The sequence below is a fragment of the Monodelphis domestica genome, chromosome 3 (assembly GCF_027887165.1).
Source record: "Monodelphis domestica isolate mMonDom1 chromosome 3, mMonDom1.pri, whole genome shotgun sequence".
In the NCBI taxonomy this organism is placed as follows: Eukaryota; Metazoa; Chordata; class Mammalia; order Didelphimorphia; family Didelphidae; genus Monodelphis; species Monodelphis domestica.
In genome coordinates, this window is record NC_077229.1 from 537,583,627 (window position 1) to 537,606,721 (window position 23,095).

Sequence of the window (23,095 nt, forward strand, 5' to 3'; positions counted from 1 at the left end):
AATATGCTAACGTACAACAGTCATGTATAAGCCAGTGCATAGAGAATATAAAGCACTTGTGGTAACTGCAAATGGTAAAAAGTCAATAAAGCTTGTACAACCCAGCAATGAATCCTAAACAAACCCCTCCCCCCCAAAAAACACATACACACACAGAAAAGCTCCCTCTCTGTGGCTACTTCACCTTCTCTAATCCACAAACCACACACACCCCTCTCCCCCCAAAAGGGAAAGACAAGACAAAGCAAGGCAAGAGAAGAGGGAGGGAAGAAAAGAAGAAGGAAGTGATGGGATGGAAGAGATGAAGTAGGAAGAGAGGAAGGGGCAAGCAGGCCTGGCTGGGAAGAAAAGGATAGGGAAAGAGGCAAAAGAAAAAATGGACTTTCAATTGCTTAATACCCACAAACCAAGAATTGAATAAAGAGACCAATAAAAAATAGTAATTCAATCCCAAACACCCACAACAGGCAAATAAAACAAGACAGACAGGGCTTTGGCAGACAATTTTAGGAGTTTGAATATGGCATTACATTTATCAATAATCCACAAAACAATATATGGCATATTTATATTAAATATGGGGCAACCAATTCTGCAAATCTGATGCTCATAATGCTTTAGTCAACAAAAGCACAATGTTATCAAGTTATATGAATGCTGGTGTTATCACAACAGTGCTCAAATATGAAACAACTGTTACGAAATCGTGCTTCAACAGTATGAAGAATTCAGTCAAATTATCATCTATGAAGTAAAACAAAGTTCTCCAGCTTTTCTGGGATATGCCCTTTGTAATATATGCTATGATTCACTATGACACGAGCAGCAAGACACTGCAATGTTGTATGATTTATGGGCTGGATCAAATTTTTAGCTATCTCCTTCTCATCCAACAAGTCACTAGCAGTTTGTTTGTGAGAGTTTGTGGCATCAAAATGTGAACCTGATTTGATAAGGAGGTTCATGATGTCTGGATGGTTGTTAAGTGCAGCAATGTGCAAGGGACTGTTGTCATCAGAGTCTCTGACATTCACATCAGCACCACATTCCACCAGTACTGCAGTAACTTGCAGAGAGGGGAATTTACAAACAGGGTATCGACCTACACATGTGGTATTCTTGTCCACAGCCAGATGAAGAGGGCTAAAGTTATTCTTTCCTCTAGGGTGCAGCTTAAGAAACTTATATATAGTCTGCTTCTTAAAATGATCCTGTTCTGGAGTACAAGGAACTTTTTCTAACAAACAAACTAAGTGCAAAATTATGGAAAGGGCTTTATTCAACTGTATTTGGTCAGGTGGACACTGAGTTTGTTTGATAGCTCTATCTATCTCAAGGACACTTTTGCACAGTATACCCATGAGATCATCAAACGTAACAGTAGTTCCCAATAAGCCTTTTGCCCTATCCTGCAGCATAAAAGAGAACAGCTCTGCAAAAGACAACAAACTACTAGCAGTCATTGGGCTCAAGGGGTCCAAATTGTTCTGCTGCATATCCAAAGCATATTTCCATAGATTGATGCATCTTTTGAAATTTCCAGAGTCTGCATAGACAGCACCTCTGTATCTAATATAATAAGATGTGTCTGGGTGAGAAGGACCAAGAATACGTTCTCTAATTAACAGAGCTTGCATTCTCATCTCATCAGGATCAGCAATAAGGTTTTCTAGTTCTTCTGCACTGTTCACCTCCTTGGCATAGTCATAAGCCATTATTAATGTTTGTGGTACAGGTTTGCTGATGATATTAGTCCTGTCACTGTACCGCATGTCCATTGCTCTTTTCCAATATTTCAAAGCCCCAAGTAGATCTCTTTTTTTGTCTACAAATGTAGCTCCCAAAAGTTCTAAGGCATTAATGCGTTCTGTCTTGCTAGTCTGTGCATGTTGTGTCAGAAAATCCACAATATTTGTGTGACCTGTCACACTTGCTGATAGAAGGGGAGTCATTCCATAGCCATCTTTTTCCATCTTGGCACTATACTTAAGAAGCATTTTCATGATGTCCAAACTTCCAGATTCTGCGCAATCATGCAGTGCAGTGTTTCCTTGGGAAAAAAGACAAAGAAATTACATGTCTTTATGGATAAATAATGCAATACATAACCATACTAAAAGTTTAATGATGAGAAAAACAGTTTGTTTTAGTAGGCCATTTATTAATTAATATCAATTATGCCTAATTGATATTAATTAATTAAAATTAATATCAAATATGTCTAAATCTGATTCTAAACAAGGAAAATTAACTACATATTCTCTAAATATAGCTATACAATGAGATATTGTAAGTACATGCTGAATAAGTTACACAAAATTACTGTGTAAAAATAAATTACTATAAAAGAGTATCCTTTTATAAAGATACTTCCTAATCCAGTTCTCTCCCTCTTGTCTTCATTGCTTTGTGTTTTATTTGTTTTATTTCTTTTATTAAGAGTACAATTATTGCCTGGCCTCAAGCCTGGCAAAATAAAATGAATGGGGGGGAGGGGGGGAGAATTCACATTTGAACCAAGAAAGTAAAGAAAGAATCAAAAGAAAAGTGTATAAAATAGAATTCAGCTCCAGTCTAAGGAGAAAAATAAGCATTATATATAGTGTCTGCTATGTGCCAGGTACTAAGCTAAGCTCTTTACAAATATTGTCTCATTTGTTCCTTACAAATAAGATATAGATGATATTTGTTACCGCCACTTCACAGGTAGTAAATTACCTAAGGTTGACTCTGAACTCAGATCAAGGCCCAGCATTCTATCCACTGTATAATCTTCTGCCGGTATTCAAATAAAGAATTAAATATTCTATATCTCGAGAAATTATGCTTCAATTTAAAAAAAAAGTGGGCTGTTTAATATAAATTTTAAATGAGATTTTGAAATATTTTAACATTTTTCATTAAAGTTATTACTTTTTTTAGATGTGGTATATGTTCCAATACTACCCTGTTTCCCCCCACAAATACTTTAAAACTGATAAAAACAATGGTAATAGTTGGAAAATTTATATGAAACAAAACTAAGTGGGGAGGCCAAGATTATAGTTACCTATACTATATATATAGTACCTGAGTTAATAAACACTTTGTGTAATACAATTTATTGTGTTTTATTTACACTTTTATTTAATAATTTATACTTTAATAATTCTCCTTTTTTTTCCCTCAGAGAATACCAATATTGTATTGTGACAATACATTGTGACAATATTGTATGTCACTTCGGCAATAGTCTTTACAGAAGAAGAAAACCGTCTGATTTTCATGCTGGTTTGAGGTTGCAAAAGTAAACATACACTGAGATGCCCTAGAAACATCTGTGGGTCACCCTAATATTAAGAAAACACAAAAAATTTCTAACATACTCAATCCTCTAAAATGACATTAAAATCTATAACAACACTCCAACAGAATATTTTATTTTCCAACTCATTTATGGGTATATATATAAAACTACAGAGGCAAAAAATATAGCATAATATTATTCCCCTTTCTGATAAAGAAAAATATGGTACACATAGCAAGTCTGAATATTTGTTCTAAGTCCTGTGTTCTAAATACTGTACTAGGTATACAAAAAAAATTAGACTTAGAATGGATCTATGGAAAGTCACACTATTCTCTTAAAGTCTAGCTTCTTAGAATTAAGTAAAAGTTCTACAAGTTATTAGTCACCTAAAAAAGCAATTTAAAATGCCTTCTCCTCTTTCCAAAAAATACCTATAAAAAAGTACTTTCCATTTTATCCTTAAATTAACAACTCTGTATGGTTAAACAAAATTGCTCTTAACACCCCTTCTTCAATTAAGAAATTGATAGAGCTAGAATTAAAACTCATATTTCTTAACTCTGTCTACTGCCCTACCTTTATTTAAAGAGACCGCTGCTCTAAAATAGCAATCCTCAAGCTCTGTGATTTTGGAAACATATGTGAACTTTTTTGAATAAATTATAACTGCCATAATATAAACCTGCTATTCAAGTAGTATTGTATTCATTAAAAAATTCTACTGTGTATGTATAAATATATAAAAAGAAAATGTTGTCTTCAGGATAGAAATGTTTCTAGCTATTATTTCCTCCCTGCATTTTCATGACACTAGTCTCTTGCTTCTCTTTCCTCCTGGAGAAAAGATAAGAGATGAGATTATGCCAAGCAAGTCAAACCACCAACAACTCTTCACACCCCAAAGGAGATAGCCTGAAACCCTGAGCCCAAGAACTTTGATAGTAGTAGTGCCCTCTACACTAGAAGACCTTCCAATCTAGTTCCTATGGCCAGCAGTAGGAAGAAAGCATTGTGGAGAGGATGTCCACCTTCTTTACCACCACCACCAATTGCTGACCATTCAATTACTGTGAGCTCCTAAAAATGAAGGACTGTTTTTTCCCTCTTTTCTTTGTATCCCACACACTTAACAAAATTCTTCACTCACAGTAGACACTTAATGAAAAGGTGATCTGTAATTTCATACTGTGAATATCTATTTCTCATTAAATTGTATGATTAAGTTTGAGATATTTTAAGCAAAGCCATGCACAATGACATAATTAGTTGTTATTAAGGGATGTTACTACATAGTAGTACATCCAAAACAGTACTATTGGTGGTGGTGGTAAAGAAAGTGGGCACTGTCTCCACAATGATTTCTTCCCTAGTGATCTCTATAGGGGTTAGGTTAGAAAAATGCTAGTTTAGATGGTATCAAGGCTCCATCAAGATATCATCAAGGTTCTTGGGCTCAGGGTTTTAGGCTATCTCCATTGGGATCTGAGGAGAGATGGTGGTCAAGGTAGTGGTGGTTTGACCTGCCTGATATAATCCCACTTCTTGTTTCTTCCCCAGAAGAAAAAGGAAGCAAGAGAATAGTGTCATGAAAATACAGGGAAGAAAGAGTAATCATTTGCTAGACAAATTTCTATCTTGAAGTCTCTCTCTCTCTCTCTCTCTCTCTCTCTCTCTCTCTCTCTCTCTCTCTCTCTCTCTCACACACACACACACACACACACACACACACACACACACACACAACTTTTTTAATGAAGGAGAGGTATCAGGAAATACTTCATATAGAAGGTAGTACTTGGGGAAAAATAATTAAAAAAATACTGGAAGATAAAAGAAGGTGACATAGAGGAAAAGCAAAAGTAAAAGAAAGATGGTTGAATCTTAAAATCTGTTTGGAGGATTTTTCCCCCTAAAGAAAAGATAGCTGGACAATGCAGAGGAAACAAGTCCATGTGCTCTAAGAAATAATGTGGATCATTCATCAAAAAGAAATGAGAGTAGTGATGATAAAGGATAGAATTGTATATTTATATACTCATCAGAGGAAATCCAGGAACACAAAACAGGGTATAAGGAAGTATGATATACAGTAAAGGCTTTTATTCTAATCTGTTTTGTATCACTGACCCCTTTGGTAGTCTGAATGCCTCTAGATATCTCAGGTTTTTAAATGGATAAAATAAAATATATAGGATTACAAAAGAAACAAATCAGAATGAAATAAAGACTTTTTTCACTTCCTCTTGGGGTTTAACTAAGATCCCCTGAAACCTATCCACAGACCCGTTAGGGTCTTAAAGCCTTTACAGACTTTGGCTGAAAGTCAGCATTCTGTTGCAGTTGCAATATTTTTATCAATGTACTGCAGATCGTCTGAACAGAAAGAGGTAATAATAGATAAAAAGTTTTAGATAGAGATTATTAGCAATGGTATATACCTGCTCAGTCCTTCAATAGTTGCTACTGGGCAGAACCAATTAGAAATATGTAGGGAACATTTTGGTCTACAAGACAGTTTATGCCCCTTTGAAGAGCACACAAACTGAGAGATGAATGTCTAGTCATAATACTTCAAGTAAGATGGAAGACCACCAGGCTTGCTTTAACTAAGGCCTGCCACTGGGGCCTAAGGAGCATAGCACCCTGCAAATAAACTCCTGTATATCTAATCTCCCTCCATTATAATATGAACTCTAAGAAAGTAAGAATTGTCTCACTTTCCATTTGAATTCCCAGCACTTACAGTTTTCCATTCCATTCCAAGATAGAGTAGTGATAGAAATCTTCAATTATACAATTTAAGTGCACTGGCTATTGATGTGGGGAAGTCAAGCACTTCAAGGATCATTCAAGACCACAATGAAAAAGGTTTAAGTCACACCAAAGCACAAAAGAAACGTTTAGATCAAAACAAAAGGAGCTATGCAACAATAGCTTAATTATCCTTTAAAATCAAAGATAGTCAGAAGGACCTGGCAGCTAGAGGGAAAGCACTGTGCCTGAAGTCAAGAATATATGATTTAAAACAAAAGTACAAATCTCCATTAATATTATATATGACCATCAATTCAGTCCATAATTTCAAGATATAGAAATGAAGTCTTATATTCAGTTGATCTGTTTAGAAGGTTTATTAATAGTACAATACAAATACTTACCTCCTAGAAAAAAGTATATACTTTGCTTTCTCATGCCCACCCCGATCCTGATAACAGTTCTGGTTTAAAGTGATGAAGAGGCAATTGTAAAAGGTGGCTTGGTTGATAGAGGGCTGGGCATGGAAGAAGATCTGAGTTTCATGTGGCTTAAGATGCTTGCTAGCTATGTAACCCTGGGCAAATCATGTAACTTCTGCTTACCTCAGTTTCCTCATTTGTAATTTGGGTGTAATTCTAGCACCTACCTCCCAGGATTGTAATAACTGTAAAGCAGTTCATCTGGAAGAACAAGAGTCCAAGAATATCAAGGGAAATAATAGAAAAAAAAATGTGGAGGATGGAGGCCTAGCAGTACCAGATCTTAGACTGTACTATAAAGCAGGGGTTATCAAAACAATCTGGTTCTGGCTAAGAGACAGAAGGGTGGATCAATGGAATAGATTAAGGGTAAATAAATAAACCCAAAGATAAACCCAAAAATATTTCATTTTCCTCAATAAGCTAAAAAGTTGAAATGTATTCCTCAAGTTCATTTGCCTTCTCTTCTGAAAAGGAACCTGACCTGCACTTCAGCAATTATAACAATTATAACAATTTTCGATAAACCCAAAGATTCCAGCTTTTGGGACAGGAACTCGATATTTGACAAAAACTGCTGGGAAAATTGGAAAACAGTATGGGAAAAATTAGGTTTAGATCAACATCTTACACCCTATTCCAATATAAATTCAAAATGGATATATGATTTAAATATAAAGAGTGAAATCATAAATAAATTAGGTGAACATAGAATAGTATACCTGTCAGATCTGTGGGAAAGGAAGGAGTTTAAGATCAAGCAAGAGATAAGAGATTACAAAATGTAAACTGACAATGATCATATCAAATTAAAAAAGATTTTGTACAAACAAAACCAATGCAACCAAAATTAGAAGGAAAGCAACAAACTGGGAGGACATTTTTATAACAAAACTCTCTGACAACGGTTTAATTTCCCAAATATATAAGGAACTGAGTCAAATTCACAAAAAAAAATCAAGCCATTCCCCAATCAACAAATGGTCAAGGGACATGAATAGGCAGTTTTCACATGATGAAATCAAAACTATCAATAAGCACATGAAAAAGTGTTCTAAGTCACTCCTAATTAAGAAATGTATATTAAAAAAACTTTGAGTACCACCTTACAACTATCAGACTAGTCAACATGGCAGCAAAGGAAGTGATAAATGTTGGAGAGGATATGGCAAAATTGGGACACTCATACTCTTTTGGTGGAGTTGTGAATTGGTCCAACCATTCTGGAGGGCAATTTGGAACTATGTACAAAAGACTTTAAAAGAATGCTTTCCATGCTACTGCTGCGTTTGTACCCCAAAGAGATAATAGGTGGAAATACTTGTACAAAAATATTTATAGCTGCGCTCTTTGTGATAGCAAAAAATTGGAAAATGAGGGGTTGCCCTTCAATTGGGGAATAGCTGAACAAATTGTGGTATCTGATGGTGATGGAATACTACTGTATTGAAAGGAATAATGAACTGAAGGAATTCCATGTGAAATGGAAAGACCTCCAGGATGCAGAGCAAAAGGAGCAGAACCAGGAGAACATTGTTCACAGAGACTGATACATTATGGCACAATTGAATGTAATGGATTTTTCTACTAGCAGTAATGCAATGACCCAGGACAATCCAGAGGAACTTATGAGAAAGAATGCTATCCACATCCAGAGAAAGAACTGTGAGAACAAAAATGCAGAAGAAAAACATGTGGTTCAATAGGGATATGATTAGGGTTTTAATGTTAAAAGATAACTCTACTACAAATATGAAAAACATGGAAAGAGGTTTTAAACAATGATACATATATAACCCAGTGGAATTGTTTGTCAGCTCCAGGATGGGGGAGGAAATCATGAATCATGTAACCATGGGAAAATATTCTAAATTAAAAAAAAAAGAAAGAAAGGAAATAACTGTAAAGCAATCAGCACAATGCCTGGCACATAGTAAGTGCTATATGAATGTTAGTAATTATTATTATTGACTCTTTAAATTCTTTTGGTTCTTTATTTTTCACATTAAAGCCCTTTTTTTAAAAGAAATATTTCATTTTCCTCAATGAGCTAAAAAGTTGAAATGTATTCCTCAAATTCATTTGCCTTCTCTTCTGAAAAGGAACCTGACCTGCACTTCAGCAATTATAACAATGACTTGGCTATTGTGAAAGGGAATTTCTTTATCTTAACTTAATCAAGTACTTTGGAGTGCTCCACCCTTTTAACTCAATCAGTCAGGAATTTATGAATCCTTTTGATAAGTTTATACCTCCAAAGGCCACATGCACTGCCCCACCTTGGGCAGTGACAAGTAAAGTGGGAGGCTGTGATTGGTTCGTGTGAAGTGGAAGAGAGACAGGAAGTGACCTGGAAAAAAAGACTATAAAAGGCAAGACTGAAGGACAAAATTGACTCTTGGCTTCCTTGGTTCTTTGGCAAGGAGACCCTCTCTCAGTTGGTGCTTCAGTGGGACACTCTTCAGCATGAGCTCTGGTGAGATTCTTGGAGATCTTTTTCTGGAATCGTTCTGGACTGGATATTTCTGCTCTGGAGAGGCTCCCTGGGTAAGTGACTGGAACTTTCTGCTATGGAGAGGCTTGCTGGGTGAATGACTGGTGCTGAAGGAAGAGGCTTGCGTTGGTGGACCACTGGATGAAGACTCCACCAGGACTTCCACGTGGCGATCGGGACTTGAGGGAGCCCCTGTTGGGGGCTAAGCTGGACTTCACCGGAGCAGCACTTAGGGTGGTATGCTCTGTCTCCTTCCTACATTTCCCACTTTCAATATCTCTACCTTGTTGTAAAATAAAAGCTGCTAACAGTTTTTCTGACTTATGGGCTAATATTTTATAAACAGAGACCACAATCTCACTTTTATAACTTTCATATTTAGTCAAATCCAATTTTAAATCTTACACAATGGCGGAAAGACTAAATCTCACTCTCACACTGCAAAATTCTCCCTCTGCCCTATATCCTTCATTCTTCCCAAATTCCTATCTCTGGCTTTATTTTTAAATATTTTAAACCATAAAAATCTTCTTTATAATTGCTTCATACATCATTGAATTAATTTCATTCACTTTTGGTGAAAATGAAAAATGAGAAATCCTTCCTCTAAAAAATAATCTAGCATAGCACAACAAAACCAATGTAGCTAAAATATGAAGAGCACTGTAGCCCCCAGTAGTAAGAGTGAACCCTAGAATGCAAGGCCTCTGGGTAGCCATTAACTTAGACGCCTTAAGACATGTACCTTTTCCCCTCAGCATGAACTCAATCCATTTTTCACCCAAGTTACCAGATATCCTGTCAGGAATCAATGACACAAGAATTCCATGAGAGACCTAACTAAGGAGTCACCCATCGACATACTGATCTATTACCTATAAAAACTCCTGTTGAGAATCACTGAAGTGGTTCATACACATTTATCCTTATCTTGTATAAGAATGATGTTAGAAATTAATTCTGTTACATTAGTTTAGAGGTAAGAAGTGGAGAAGCTGAGAAAGAAATGGAGTTTGAAACAGATCTGAAGGAGTGTCAGTTTCAAATGTTGATGGTGCATGGGAGAGGGGTAACGGTTTTTCTGTGGCAGTTGCTCTCTCTCTGAGTGTTGGGAGCAAGTGACATCTTCTTTTCTCTCTTTCCTCACTGTCTTAAGTTAGAAGGAAATGAGGGAAAAGCCTGAAGAAGCTAAGTGTTTTCCTTTTCCAACCTGAGAAATACTAGTGACCGTCTATTGCTGTTTCATAGATTGTTTTATCTCTGAGAGGACAAAAGAAAAACGTGGTCTTTGGTTTGGACTCTCTGCTAAGGTCTAGAGTCTTAACTTGGTTCTTGCTGAGGCTCAGTCAGTTAGCCTGTTATTTTTATAACTTGGAGTCAAAGTTAAGAATTATATACTTCATATAAGGATAATAGTGTTAGTTTATTGTAGAATAGGACAAATTTGGGTTAGTCAGACCAAAAAGGATCAGTGTAACCTGTGGAAACAGGAGGAGTGGTTCTTTGCAGAACCAGGGAGTTTTATTTGGGTGGAGTTAGAATCCCTTAGAGTTAGAATCCTTTTATATCCTCATATTCTCAATAAGTAGTTTAATTTTGTATAATAAGAGTCTCCTTAGCATTCTTGCACTTGACCCTGAAGAGTTCACTTATGAGTTTCACTTCACTGATATAAACTGAAGATACTTTGTAAGCACAGCAGAGTATCTAATCAGTTTATATCGATAATCAATTTATTGAGATATTATTTTTACATTTGTGAATCATTACTTCTATATGAAGCTTACTCAATCCCTTTACCTATGTCATCTGCCCAATAAATTATAGACCCCAACCTACCTATTAAACTTTGTCACCACTCTGAGAAGCTATCGACTTAGTTCTGAAGTTGGCACAGACCCTCCTGTAAGCCCAATATACATGCTTCTCACCCCAGCTCCATGACCCATGAAGCTATTTCCAGAGTCAGACTCTGTCAAAGAGCTAATCATGAGGTAAAAAAATCTTCTCAGAAAATACCTGATAAGACTACTATCCAAAATACATAGGGAATTGATACAAATTCCTTAAAGCCATTCCTTACAGATAAGGACTTAAAGGATACAAAAGCAGGCAGTTTTCAAAAGAAGAAATGCAAGCTACATAAATCACTAATGGGAGAAACAGAACTAAAAACTTTGAGGCTTTCTCTCACACCCATCAGAGTAGCCAAGAGGGGAAGACAGAAATAGTAAATACAGAAAGGACTGTGAAAAACAACTACCAGGAAAAGTTGTAAATTGATATCAACTATTCTGGATAACAGTTTGAAATTATACAAAAGCCATTAAATTGTATCCTTTGTTCCAGCACTTCTATCAGGCATATAGCTTAAGGTCAAAGAGATGTTATTACATACACAAAAAGTACCTGTAGCAGGACTTTTCACAGTAATCAAATAAGTGGTTACTGATCAAAGAAATGGGGGGTGTCATATAAATATAGTAGGATAGCTGCAATGTAAAAAATGATAAATATGAAAATTCAGAAACATAGAACTGATATAGCAGAGTAAGAAGAATGAAGAATAATATATATGATCACAATACAAAGAAATATCAGACAAGGCCAATGTATTTATTCGCTTTGCTTAACTGTACTTTTCTGTGGGAAATGACAAGGATAAAAAAAGTCAATAAAAATTTGTAAATAAACTGCCAATACACCAAATGGTCAAATTTTAAAAAGCATAGTAATCTAACAATGTTTCAAGTTCCATCTTTGCCTAGTTTACCTTTATACTCATACTGGCATATTCCTTAGCTTGTTTTAGGTTTGTTTTAGGTTCTTATTTTAGGCTTGTTTTAGGTTCTTGCTTTTCAGGAAAATTGGTCCTTTTATTCTAAGCAGTATCTCAGCCTCAAGTACACCTAATTCATAATGTCAGGGTTTCTCAGCCATTTTTGTCCTGAATTGCCTTTGATGTCTCAGAATGACTTTTTTAATGTATAAAATAAAACATACAAGAATCCAATTCTATTGCAATATAGTTCTTAAGAAAAGAAACTTTGCTCTATATGATTCCATCATTTTAAAGTCCTACACCTTCCCTTGGTACCCTCTCTAGTTCTCAGAAAGGACAATGTAATCTTTGAAGGTATCAAAACTGGCACCCTATCAGACACTACTTGTCAAATTCTGACCATAAGGGACTTTCATCAGTGAGGCAGTTAAGTGGCACAGTAGATAAGAGCAATGGACTTGTCAAGAAGATGGGAAGACCTGAACTCAAATCTAACCCCAAATATCTAATAGTTGTTTGGGTAAAATCAATTAATCTCTGCTCAGTTTTCTCAACTAAAAAATGAGGAATAAGCATCTACTTCTCAGGATTGTTGTAAGGAAAAATTTTGGTAATATTTGCTTAGTATAATGCCTGACATATAGTAGGGATTTAATAAATGTTTATTTCCTTCCTTTTTATAAGTAAAATCGGTTAGTTTTAGAGGCTGCATTAATTCAATTCAGTTAAGGAAACACTTATGAGTCTAGGTGGTAGCTGGGTGGCTCAGTGGATTGAGAGCCAGGCCTAGAGATAGGAGGTCCTAGGTTCAAATCTGGCCCCAGCTGTGTGACCCTAGGCAAATCACTTAACCCCCATTGTCTAGCCCTTACCACTCTTCTGCCTTAGAATCAATACACAGTATTGATTTCAAGACAGAAGGTAAGGGTTTTTAAAAAAAAGTCTACTATGTGATACTATACATTTATTCTTTCAGTTCTGTAAGTTAGTATTTAAAAGGATAATTAAGAGCACTGAACTAGGAATCAGGAAACTCAAGTTTTAATCTTGGCTCTGCCAATGTTGGTTACATATCCATGGATACACATCCTATACTCATGCTATCTTAACAATAAATCACAAGACTTAGAATTGGAAGAGGCCTTAGAAATAACGTAGTTAAAAATGTTTACTTTACAGAAGAGGAAACTAAGGCTCAGAGAGGTAGTTATTTGCTCAAGGACATAGAGTGTAAAATTGGAAGAGACAGGATTTAAAGTGAGGTCCTCTGATTCCAAATCTTTTGCATTTAGGTACTTAGTAAACTTTTTTCCTTCCTCATCCCATTTGAGGTACAGTTAAAATAATATCCCAGAAATCTAATAATCATGTCCAGGTTCATCAATTGCTGATTATTCTATCCTTCTCTTCATTAATTTCTCAAGAAGAAAAGTCTTTTTAAATGATCTCATTCTTATTTCATAGCCCTTTCCTGGAATGAAATTCTATATACAAGAAATTATAATACTTTATACATGTAATGATAATAAAAATTTCCACCTAGAAGAATAGACTTCATCACTCATTCTTCTCAAATATTCACCATGCTTCAACTTCCTGCTTTTGATATTATGTCTTCTCCAGACTTAACATCCATAGCTCCCTAACCAGTTTTGCAGCAAATACTTTCACCATCTGAACCACTTCTTGTTTGTGAATATCCTATTTAAAATAAGGCATTCAGAACTGAACATCTCATATAGTTTTAAGAGCACAAAGTAGAATAAAACTAACTGCTTTGGTCTGAATACTCTTCTTTCTCTTTCTGTCTCTCTGTCTCTGTCTCTGTCTCTGTCTCTCTCACTCACACACACACATTTATTCACATAATTTAAAACTATTCTTTTGGGGGGCAACAAAGTGGACTGAGCACCTGGTCTGGAGACTGGAGGTCCTGGATTCAAATTTGGCCTCAAACTCTTCCTAGCTGTGTGATCCTGGCCATGGCACTTAATCTCAATTGCCCAATCCTTTATAGTTCTTCTGTCTTAGAATCAACTGATTCTAAAACAGAATGTAAGGGTTTAAAAAAAGACAATTAGTTTTGGTAGTCACTTGTACTGTAGACTTCAAGAATCTTATTCTGGTGTGGTTATAAGAGCTAGCAGTCAACCTTGATTTGCAATATCCACAATATTCATTACCCAGAGGCCATCCTGATGAAGAACTTCTCCAAATTAAGAACATCAAATGGCAGTTGATCTAAAAGGTTTTTGAAAAGACCTAATCTCTACTAAATTACCCTCCAAAAAACAATGACATCATGCTTCAAAAAGAATTTTGGAGCAGCATAATCCACAAAAAGGCATGATAAAATAATCTTTCAGTCCAGAACGACTTGGAAGACCAGCACAAAAAACCTAGTGCACCAGAGTAGAAGTAAAGTGCAATATGCCAAGGCAGGGTCCATGGTGGCAACATACCTTAAGCACTGCTAAATCGGCAACAAAGGTTTCCAGAGCTCTCAGCCACAGACAGTAAAGAGGGTTGTACAATTGCTCAGAAGGAGATTAGGGGAGGTCATTTGGTTGCACTGGGTGTAAGATTCTTGTTACATTATCCATACACAGATCCAGGTAGCAGTCCTGGGCTGACACAAACTCAGGGTGAAGAAGGGCAATATTACATACCAATGCTTGCAGTCACAGGGGGGCAATGGACCCTGGTCACAGTTCCAAGGAGGGAAAGAGTACTTTTCATCACCCCCGCACTATGGCATAGGCCTAGTGAGTATTAAACATACATCTCTTTACAATATACCACCTTGAAATAACTAAAAGCAAATAGATCCCCAGTGCCAGTATTCTATCCATTGCCCTATTTAGCTACCTTTAGGTTAGTAATAAAAGTATTTACAACTCTATTTTTAAAATAAGGACAGAGTTTCTGAGAGTTAAAATCACTTTCCCAGGTTCAAAAAGCAGGCAAATGTCAAGGAATCTTTATTTCCAAGACCAACATTTCCCCCCTCTATATCTGAAAGCCATGATCCAGAAAAGAACTTAGACGTCACCTTTCAAGAAAGCATCAAGGAAAACTGCCCTATATGGCAAACCTATGCCACAGGTGCCAAAGATGACACACAGAGCACTCTCCACTCTGCCCTCCCCCACCCCTACAGAGTTCATTACTAAAAAGGCAGAGGGATTTGAGCAAACTGCTCCCTTCCCCTTCTCCATTAAGCCTGATGACATTTTTTCACATCACCCTCCCCTCTTCCCAGCTGTCCAATGGGAGTACACAGGAGGGTAAGGTGGGTAGCTCACAGGTAGCAGAGCTAGAGGGGAACTGAGCCCTCAGGTCCCTCCATTCCCCCTCTCTATACTCACTGAGGATATTCCTCACTTTACCCACCCCTTTGTCCAGCAGCCCAATGGGAGTGCTTCCTCCCTCCTCTGTGTGGGATAAATGGGGGAGGGAGGGGAGGGCACACTTGGCACTTAATGGTGGAGAGGGGCATCCCACTTGTTTGGGGGGTGTTGGGGGTCACATGCATCTGGTACTCCATCTCTATAAGTCTTTATATAACGCATATATATATATATGTATATATATATATATACGTATATATATATATATATATATATATATATATATATATATATATATATATAACATCTCTATAACGCCATCACTGTTCTAGAAAATTCACATGCTGAAAGAGATTCCCAAAAGGATAACTCCCAGGAATATTAAAGCCAAATTCCAAAACTCCCAGGTCAAGGAGAAAATAATGTAAACAGCCAAAAAGAAACAATTCAAATATTGTGGAGCCATAGTCAGGGTAATACAACACTTAGAAGCTTCTATATTTAAAGGATCAGAGAACCTGGAATATGATATTCCAGAGGGCAAGGAGCTAGGACTTCAGCCAAGAATCACTTATCCCGGAAAACTGAGCCTCATCTTTCGGGGGAAAATGGGAAACAGAGGATTTTCAAACATACTTGATGGAAAGACTAGATGGAAAATCTGACTCTCAAATACAAGACTCAAAGAAGCATAAAAAGGTAAACAGGAAGGAAAAATCTAAAGTCATTCAATATTTTTTACTTACCTACAGGGGAAGATGATTCTTATAGCTCGTGAGACCTTTATTATTAGGTCAGTTAGGAATATACATAGAGAAAGGGAAACGGTATAAGTTGAATATAATGCAATAATATAAAAATAAAAGGTATGAGAACAAAGAATGTATTGGGAGAAGGGAAAATTAGAATGGGGTAAATTACTGTACTTAAAAGATGCACAAAGAGCTTTCCCAGGTGAGGGGAAGATGGGGAGGTGGAAAGAAGAACACATGAACCTTATGTGTATCAGAATTGGCTCAATGAGGGAAGAACATACACAATCAATTGGATATAGAAATCTATCTTACACTACAGGAAAGTAGGAGGGGAGGAGGATAAGAAAAGGGTATGAAGCTAATAGAAAAGAGGGAAAATTGGGGAAGTGGTGATCAGAAATGAAAAAGGGAGAAATAGGGTGAAGAGTAATACACAGTAAACATAACTGCACACAAAAAAAATTAAGTCTCTCTAATAAAGGCTTATATCTCAAAGACATAAATGAGTTGAATATACATGTCATTCCCCAACTGATAAATGGTCAAAGGCGATGAAGAAACAATTCTCAAAGTAATTAAAGCTCTCTATAGTCATGCTAAAATATATTCTAAATCACTATTAATTAGAGAAATGCAAATGAAAGCAACTTTGAGGTACCACACCACACGTATCAAATTGGCTATTTTGACAGAAAAGGAAAATAACAAAACTTGGAGGGGATATGGGAAAATTGAGACACTGTTGGAAGAGTTGTGAACTGATTCATCCATTCTAGAGAGCAATATGGACCTATATCCAAAGGGCTATAAAACAGAATATAACCTTTGACCCAGCAATACCATTACTAGATTTGTATCCCAAAGAAAATTTTTAAAGGGGGGGAGGGGTTATTTATATGTTAAAAAATATGTAAAGCTGCTCTTTTTGTGGGGGTAAAGAACTGGAAAGTGAAGGGATACCCATCAACTGGGGAATTGCTGACTAAGTATTGTGTTGTAAGAAATGAGTAGCAGGAAGAATTCAGAAAAAAGATTAAGACTTAAATGAACTGAAGAAGAGTGAAATAAACAGAACTGTACATATTATCTAAATACTGTACAATGAAAGACTGTGAATAACTTAGCTATTCTCAGCAATACAGTGATCCAAAGGACTCATGCTAAGAAATGCCATCTGCTTCCAGAGAAAGAACTGATGGCATCTGAAACCAGCCCCAAGTAAACTTTTTTCCTTTCTTAAAAAAAATTTTTTTGTTCAGTATTCTTCCACAAAAGAAAATGGGGAAATGATTTCATGTGCAAAATCTATGTGAAATTGCTCACCATCTCAAGGGAGAGGGAAAGGGAGAGAGGGAAGAAAATTTGATACTCAATATTCTTTGGAAATTTTTGGAAACTTTTACTATATAATTTTAGGAGAAAACATAATAAAATTCATTTGAAAAGGAAAAGAAAAGACATGGAATGCCTTCATATCACAATGGTGCTGAAGAGCACAACTGTTCTGCTAACCACAACTTATTTTGACTTTTATTGAGCTTGTTGTAAATTAAAACTCACAAACTACTACCAAATCAGGTTCATACCACTCTATTTTTGGTAACTTAAGAGTAGGTCTTTAAATAAATTTATCGCTACACCCTGTAGATCTGTACTTATCTTTTCAACTACTGTCAAAGATTGATCACTATGAATCCATTTGACTTACTACAATAACTATTTCACTATCTTGTTCATAAGTGTATTATGATACATTGCTAAAATCCTAATGCATAGTTATGTCTATAGCATTTTCCCAACCAATTAGTATATTAACACTATTAAAAACCTACCATAAGCACTTACTAATTACCGGGCAAATTACTTAATCTGGGCCGCTGATTCCTTATATAAACTGAGGACTTTAACATGACCTACCTTTCAGAGTTATATGTTCATTGCCTGAATAGAAGAATCAAATAAAAATTATGTGAATCAATTTGGAAACTGTAAAATATATAAATGGGAAATACTTTTCAGCAAATGTATACTAATACTAATACTTAGTGATTATTTGCTCTTCTAACTGTTCAAAAATGATTAGTTCTAATTTTGCCAGGTATCTATTATCGATCATTCTTAGAGAAAAAATTTAAATCTTTTAAGTTAATATGTTACAAAAAATTTTTTCATTATACACATTTATTGCATAAACAACATTTAAAATGCATATGCAAAGATGGCAGCTTAGAGGCAGCAAAAATTCAGACCTCCATAAACCCTTCCTCACTGATCAAAAACACAGCGCTTCCAAGGTACTGAAAACCAAATCGAACAGGACAGAGCTAGGGAACCCTCTTCCTGGACCCAAATTAAAAGGTACACCTCCAAGAGACAGAAAGGAGAATCAGTGGAATAGACTTGGGGTAAATGACCTCAGTAAGACAGTCTTTGACAAACCCAAAGACCCCAGCTTTTGGGACAAAAATCCATTATTTGATACAACCTGCTGGGAAAAGTGGAAGACAGTGTGGGAGAGATTAGGTTTGGATCAACACCTCAGATACACCAAGATACACCAAGATAAATTCAGAATGGGTGAATGACTTGAACATAAAGAAGGAAACTATAAGGAAATTAGGTGAACACAGAATAGGATACATGTCAGACCTTTGGGAAGGGAAAGATTTTAAAACCAAGCAAGACTTAGAAAGAGTCACAAAATGTAAAATAAATAATTTTGACTACATCAAATTAAAAAGTTTTTGTACAAACAAAACCAATGTAACTAAAATCAGAAGGGAAGCAACAAATTGGGAAACAATCTTCATAAAAACCTCTGACAAGGTTTAATTACTCAAATTTACAAAGAGCTAAATCAATTGAACAAAAAATCAAGCCATTCTCCAATTGAAAAATGGGCAATGGACATGAATAGGCAATTTTCAGTAAAGAAATCAAGACTATTAATAAGCACATGAAAAAGTGTTCTAGATCTCTTATAATCAGAGAGATGCAAATCAGAACAACTGTGAGGTATCACCTCACAACTAGCAGATTGGCTAACATGACAGCAGAGGCAAGTAGTGAATGCTGGAGGGAACGTGGCAAAGTAGGGACATTAATTCATTGTTGGTGGAATTGTGAATTGATCCAACCATTCTGGAGGGCAATTTGGAACTATGCCCAAAGGGCGCTAAAAGACTGTCTGCCCTTTGATCCAGACATAGCACTGCTAGGTTTGTACCCCAAAGAGATAATAAGGAAAAAGACTTGTACAAGAATATTCATAGCTGTGCTCTTTGTGGTGGACAAAAATTGGAAAATGAGGGGATGCCCTTCAATTGGAGAATGGCTGAACAAATTGTGGTATATGTTGGTGATGGAATACTATTGTGCTAAAAGGAATAAATAATAAGGTGGAGGAATTCCATGGAGACTGGAACAACCTCCAGGAAGTGATGCAGAGGGAAAGGAGCAGAACCAAGAGAACATTGTACACAGAGACTGACACATTGTGGTACAAGAGAACATAATGGACTTCTCCAGTAATGGCTTTACAATGTTCCTGAACAACCTGCAGCGATCTACGAGAAAAAGCAACTGCTTGACTACAGAGGTTGAGGGAACATGATTGAGGAGAGACGCTAAATGAGCACCCTAATGCAAATACCAACAACAAGGAAATAGGTTCAGAGCAAGGACACATGTGATACCCAGACGAATCGCCTGTCGGCTAGGGAAGGGGTGGCAGGGTGGGGGAGGTTTGGGGGGGGGGGGGGGGGTTTGAATGAAATGATCTGTTTCCAATGAACAATGTATGAAAATGACCAAATAAAATAATGTTTAAAAAATAAATAAAAGGTACACCTCCCCAAAAGCCTGAACTCTACAACAAACAGGTTTAAGGGGAAGGAAGAAGGAAGGTCCCAGGACGTCTTCCCCACCAACAGCGCTGAGCCTCCAGAGGTGGATGGAATCTCTGGGTGGGCAAGGGTGCTAGTCGGGAGAGAGAATCTTACTGGCAAAGTTGTGCCAGGTTCAGGGCCTAGAACACAGGCAGCAAAGAGGCAACTGGAGGAAAAGCCCAGAGCAGGCAGCCCAGTCTCAGCTGAACTGCTTCATCTTGTCCGCCCTCCCTTCCCCCCCCATAGGTCTTTGCCTCAGGGCACAGCCTGCTTTACAGATCAACTCTTCCTCCCTAGCTGAATCTCATCAATAAGGGCAGATAAGAAGGCAGAGAAATTCAAGCTCCAAGACCCTTCCCCCACAGTTTCATCTGAGAGCCTCACTAACTGAGCTCCAAGGGGAAAAAGCAGCAAAACACTATAGGCAACAACCTTGATGACAAGGCGAGAAGCCCAGTCCCTTCTCAGTTTCAGGGGTCAGCAGGGGAAGATCAGACCACCTCATCAAACAGAAGAACAGCCCAAACTCACAGATCCAACACAAAATGAGAAGAGCAAGACTACAGGCAACTACAGAGAGGAAAAAAAGAGGAAAATATGAGTAAACAACAGAAAAAGAAAACAGAAATTACAATCGACAGCTTCTATCCAGACAATGAACAGACAGCAAATAAAACAAAGGAGCATCAAGGAACACCAAGCAAAAACACAGAAACTCCAGCAAATTGGACACAGGCTTTGGAAGAACTCAAAATATAATTCAAAAAATAAGAGAGGCTGAAGAAAACTGGGAAAATTACTTAAAAAGCAAAATAAACCATCTGTAAACAGAAAATACTGTCTTGAAAGCCAAAATTAATCAGCTTGAAAATACAGCAAAGGAGATGAAATATGTGGCAAAGATGATGAAAGATGACCTCCAAAGAAAATCAGACCAGAAGGAGAAGGATGACCAAAAAGCCAGGGATGAAATTCAGTCTTTAAAAACTAGATCACAACAACTAGAAGCAAACGACTTCACAAGGCAGCAGGAAACTATAAAGCAAATTCAAAAAAGGAATGAAAAAAATGAGGAAAATATGAAACACCTCATCCACAAAACAGAAGATTTAGGAAACAGGTCCAGGAGAGACAACTTAAGCATCATTGGTCTACAGGAAGATCATGACAAAAGAAAAAGCCTAGGCATCATTCTAAAGGAAATTATCCAATAAAATTGCCCCAAAATTCTAGAGCAAGAGGGAAAAGTGGAGACTGAAAGAATCCACAGATCACCTCCTGTACTTAATCCCCAACTGACAACACACAGGGATGTTATAGCCAAATTCAAGAACAACCAAACCAAGGAAAATATAATACAAGCTGCTAAGAAGAAGTCATTCAGATACCATGGAACTACAGGGGATAACACAGGATCTGGCTACATCTACACTGAAGGACCAAAAGGCATGGAATATATTCCGGAAAACATGGGAAGTAGGTCTACAACCTAGAATCAATTACCCAGCAAAACTGACTATATTGTTACAGGGGAAAATATGGTCATTTAATAAATAGAATAGAAGACTTCCAAGCATTCATAAAGAAAAGACCAGACTTGAACAGAAAATTTGATACCCAAACACAGAACCCAAGAGAATCACCAAAAGGTAATTAAGAAAGGGGGAAAAAACAAAAAAACAAACAAAAAAAGCTTTTTTTTAAAGGACACAATAAGTTAAAATGATTGGTAAGAAAATAGTATATTAGTAACTCTTAAAAATTGTTATTATTACCTGGGTACTGTGAACCTTAACATTTCCCAGACCCTACTTTATAAGACTGGATTAAGACCATTCCCCATTTGGGCAGTGAACTCTACTTAAAGCAGGAATGTGAGAACTCTACTTCACCTACTTGGGTCTGCCCTAGGGGAAGATAAGGTTGTAAACTCTTTTCTGAACAATGAAAAGTACTTAAACCCATACTTTTCTTAAGCTAAGTACCTATAAAGGTCAGACAACTTGTGAACTTACAAGGAGCAAAGAGGTGAAAACTTACTCAGAGCTTTCCTGATGTGAATTACTCAGAAGTTTTAGTCTACCCAGAAAAGGTGAGAGCAAGATGTGAATTAAGGTGATAACAAAATGTGAATTCAGAATGGGCTGTCCTTTGGAAAACATCTACTGTGATTGGTAGATGGAAGAACTTAGGGGAGGTGACATAGGAGAAAACCCCCTATATAAGAAAAAGAGGATCGCTCCTGAGGAATCTCTCTGGGGAGACAGGCTCTAAGGAGGTCTCTCAAGGGAGGCTGACTCTGGCTGGAACTCCCTCTGGGGAGACTTTGTCCCCCAGAATCCTCGCTTGAACAGATCTTATGGTGAGTGATAACTGACTGACTGATCTTTTCTTTTAGGACTTAGGCCTGGGTCGGCCAGGGCTACCCTGGGCCGGTCTATCCTTTTCTCATTATTTCCTTTTTCTCTCTTTCTTTTATTCTTCATTGTATTATTTAATTAAATCTCTATAAAACCCAGTTGACTTGGGTATATTCATAATTGGGGCTATTTCCCTGGCGACCACCTTATATTTGACTTAAAATAAGACACTTTAGTGAAAACATATTTTTCAGCAGTCACAATTTACTCACCCACTCTTTTAGCAGGCACAAATTAAGTCTTCCACCATTTTAACTCACTACAGTTTACAACTTCAACCATTTTAACTCTTACATTTTATGTCTCCCACTCATTTTAGCTATTACAGTTTATGGTATCCACTCTTTTAAATGCCACAATACCTAGAAGAACTATACTTAGAGGGAACAGTGATGAACTGTATAGGATGAAATGCCAAGACATAAATATGTATATAGTGTGAACTTAAGATTACTTCACCCTACTTAGTCTAATAAAATTAGGAATGTCTACACCCTTACTTAAGGATTAAGTATTTAGGAGGATGGCCTTCAACAAACATGTGCTAACAAATGACAAATCAGAAACAGCTGACAGACCCCCCTGGGATGTCCTAAGTCATGCTTAAGCTACCATTGGTACAGAAGAGACGGAGGAAAGTGATGTAAAACCATCTATATATTTGGCATCACTTCCTCTCTCGGGGCTCTTTCCCCGGAGAGGTGGCTCTAGCTGGCGGTGTGCTGAGCTTTTTGACATCTTGGTGTGGCGGCAGCTATTGTCCAGTTTAGCGGTGAGTTTTCCTTGATACTATACTGGGAGAAGCTGAGTAGCTAGTTCAGCTTCAGGCATCTTAGCTGAGCCCTCTTGGAGTTTAGGCCGATACTTTCTCCTAGATCTAGT

The 23,095-nt window shown here is 36.9% G+C and overlaps 1 protein-coding gene across 1 annotated transcript in view; it reads right to left on the bottom strand.

Moving 5' to 3' along the window:
- Positions 1–492: 492 nt before the first annotated feature.
- FEM1C (fem-1 homolog C) overlaps positions 493–23,095 on the bottom strand; it is a 48,365-nt gene continuing 25,762 nt past the window's right edge. Inside the window, exon 3 of the mRNA XM_001364306.4 lies at positions 493–2,050. Coding sequence (XP_001364343.1) covers positions 741–2,050 — 1,310 coding nt within the window. The 3' untranslated portion in view covers positions 493–740. The remainder of the gene's footprint in view (positions 2,051–23,095) is intronic.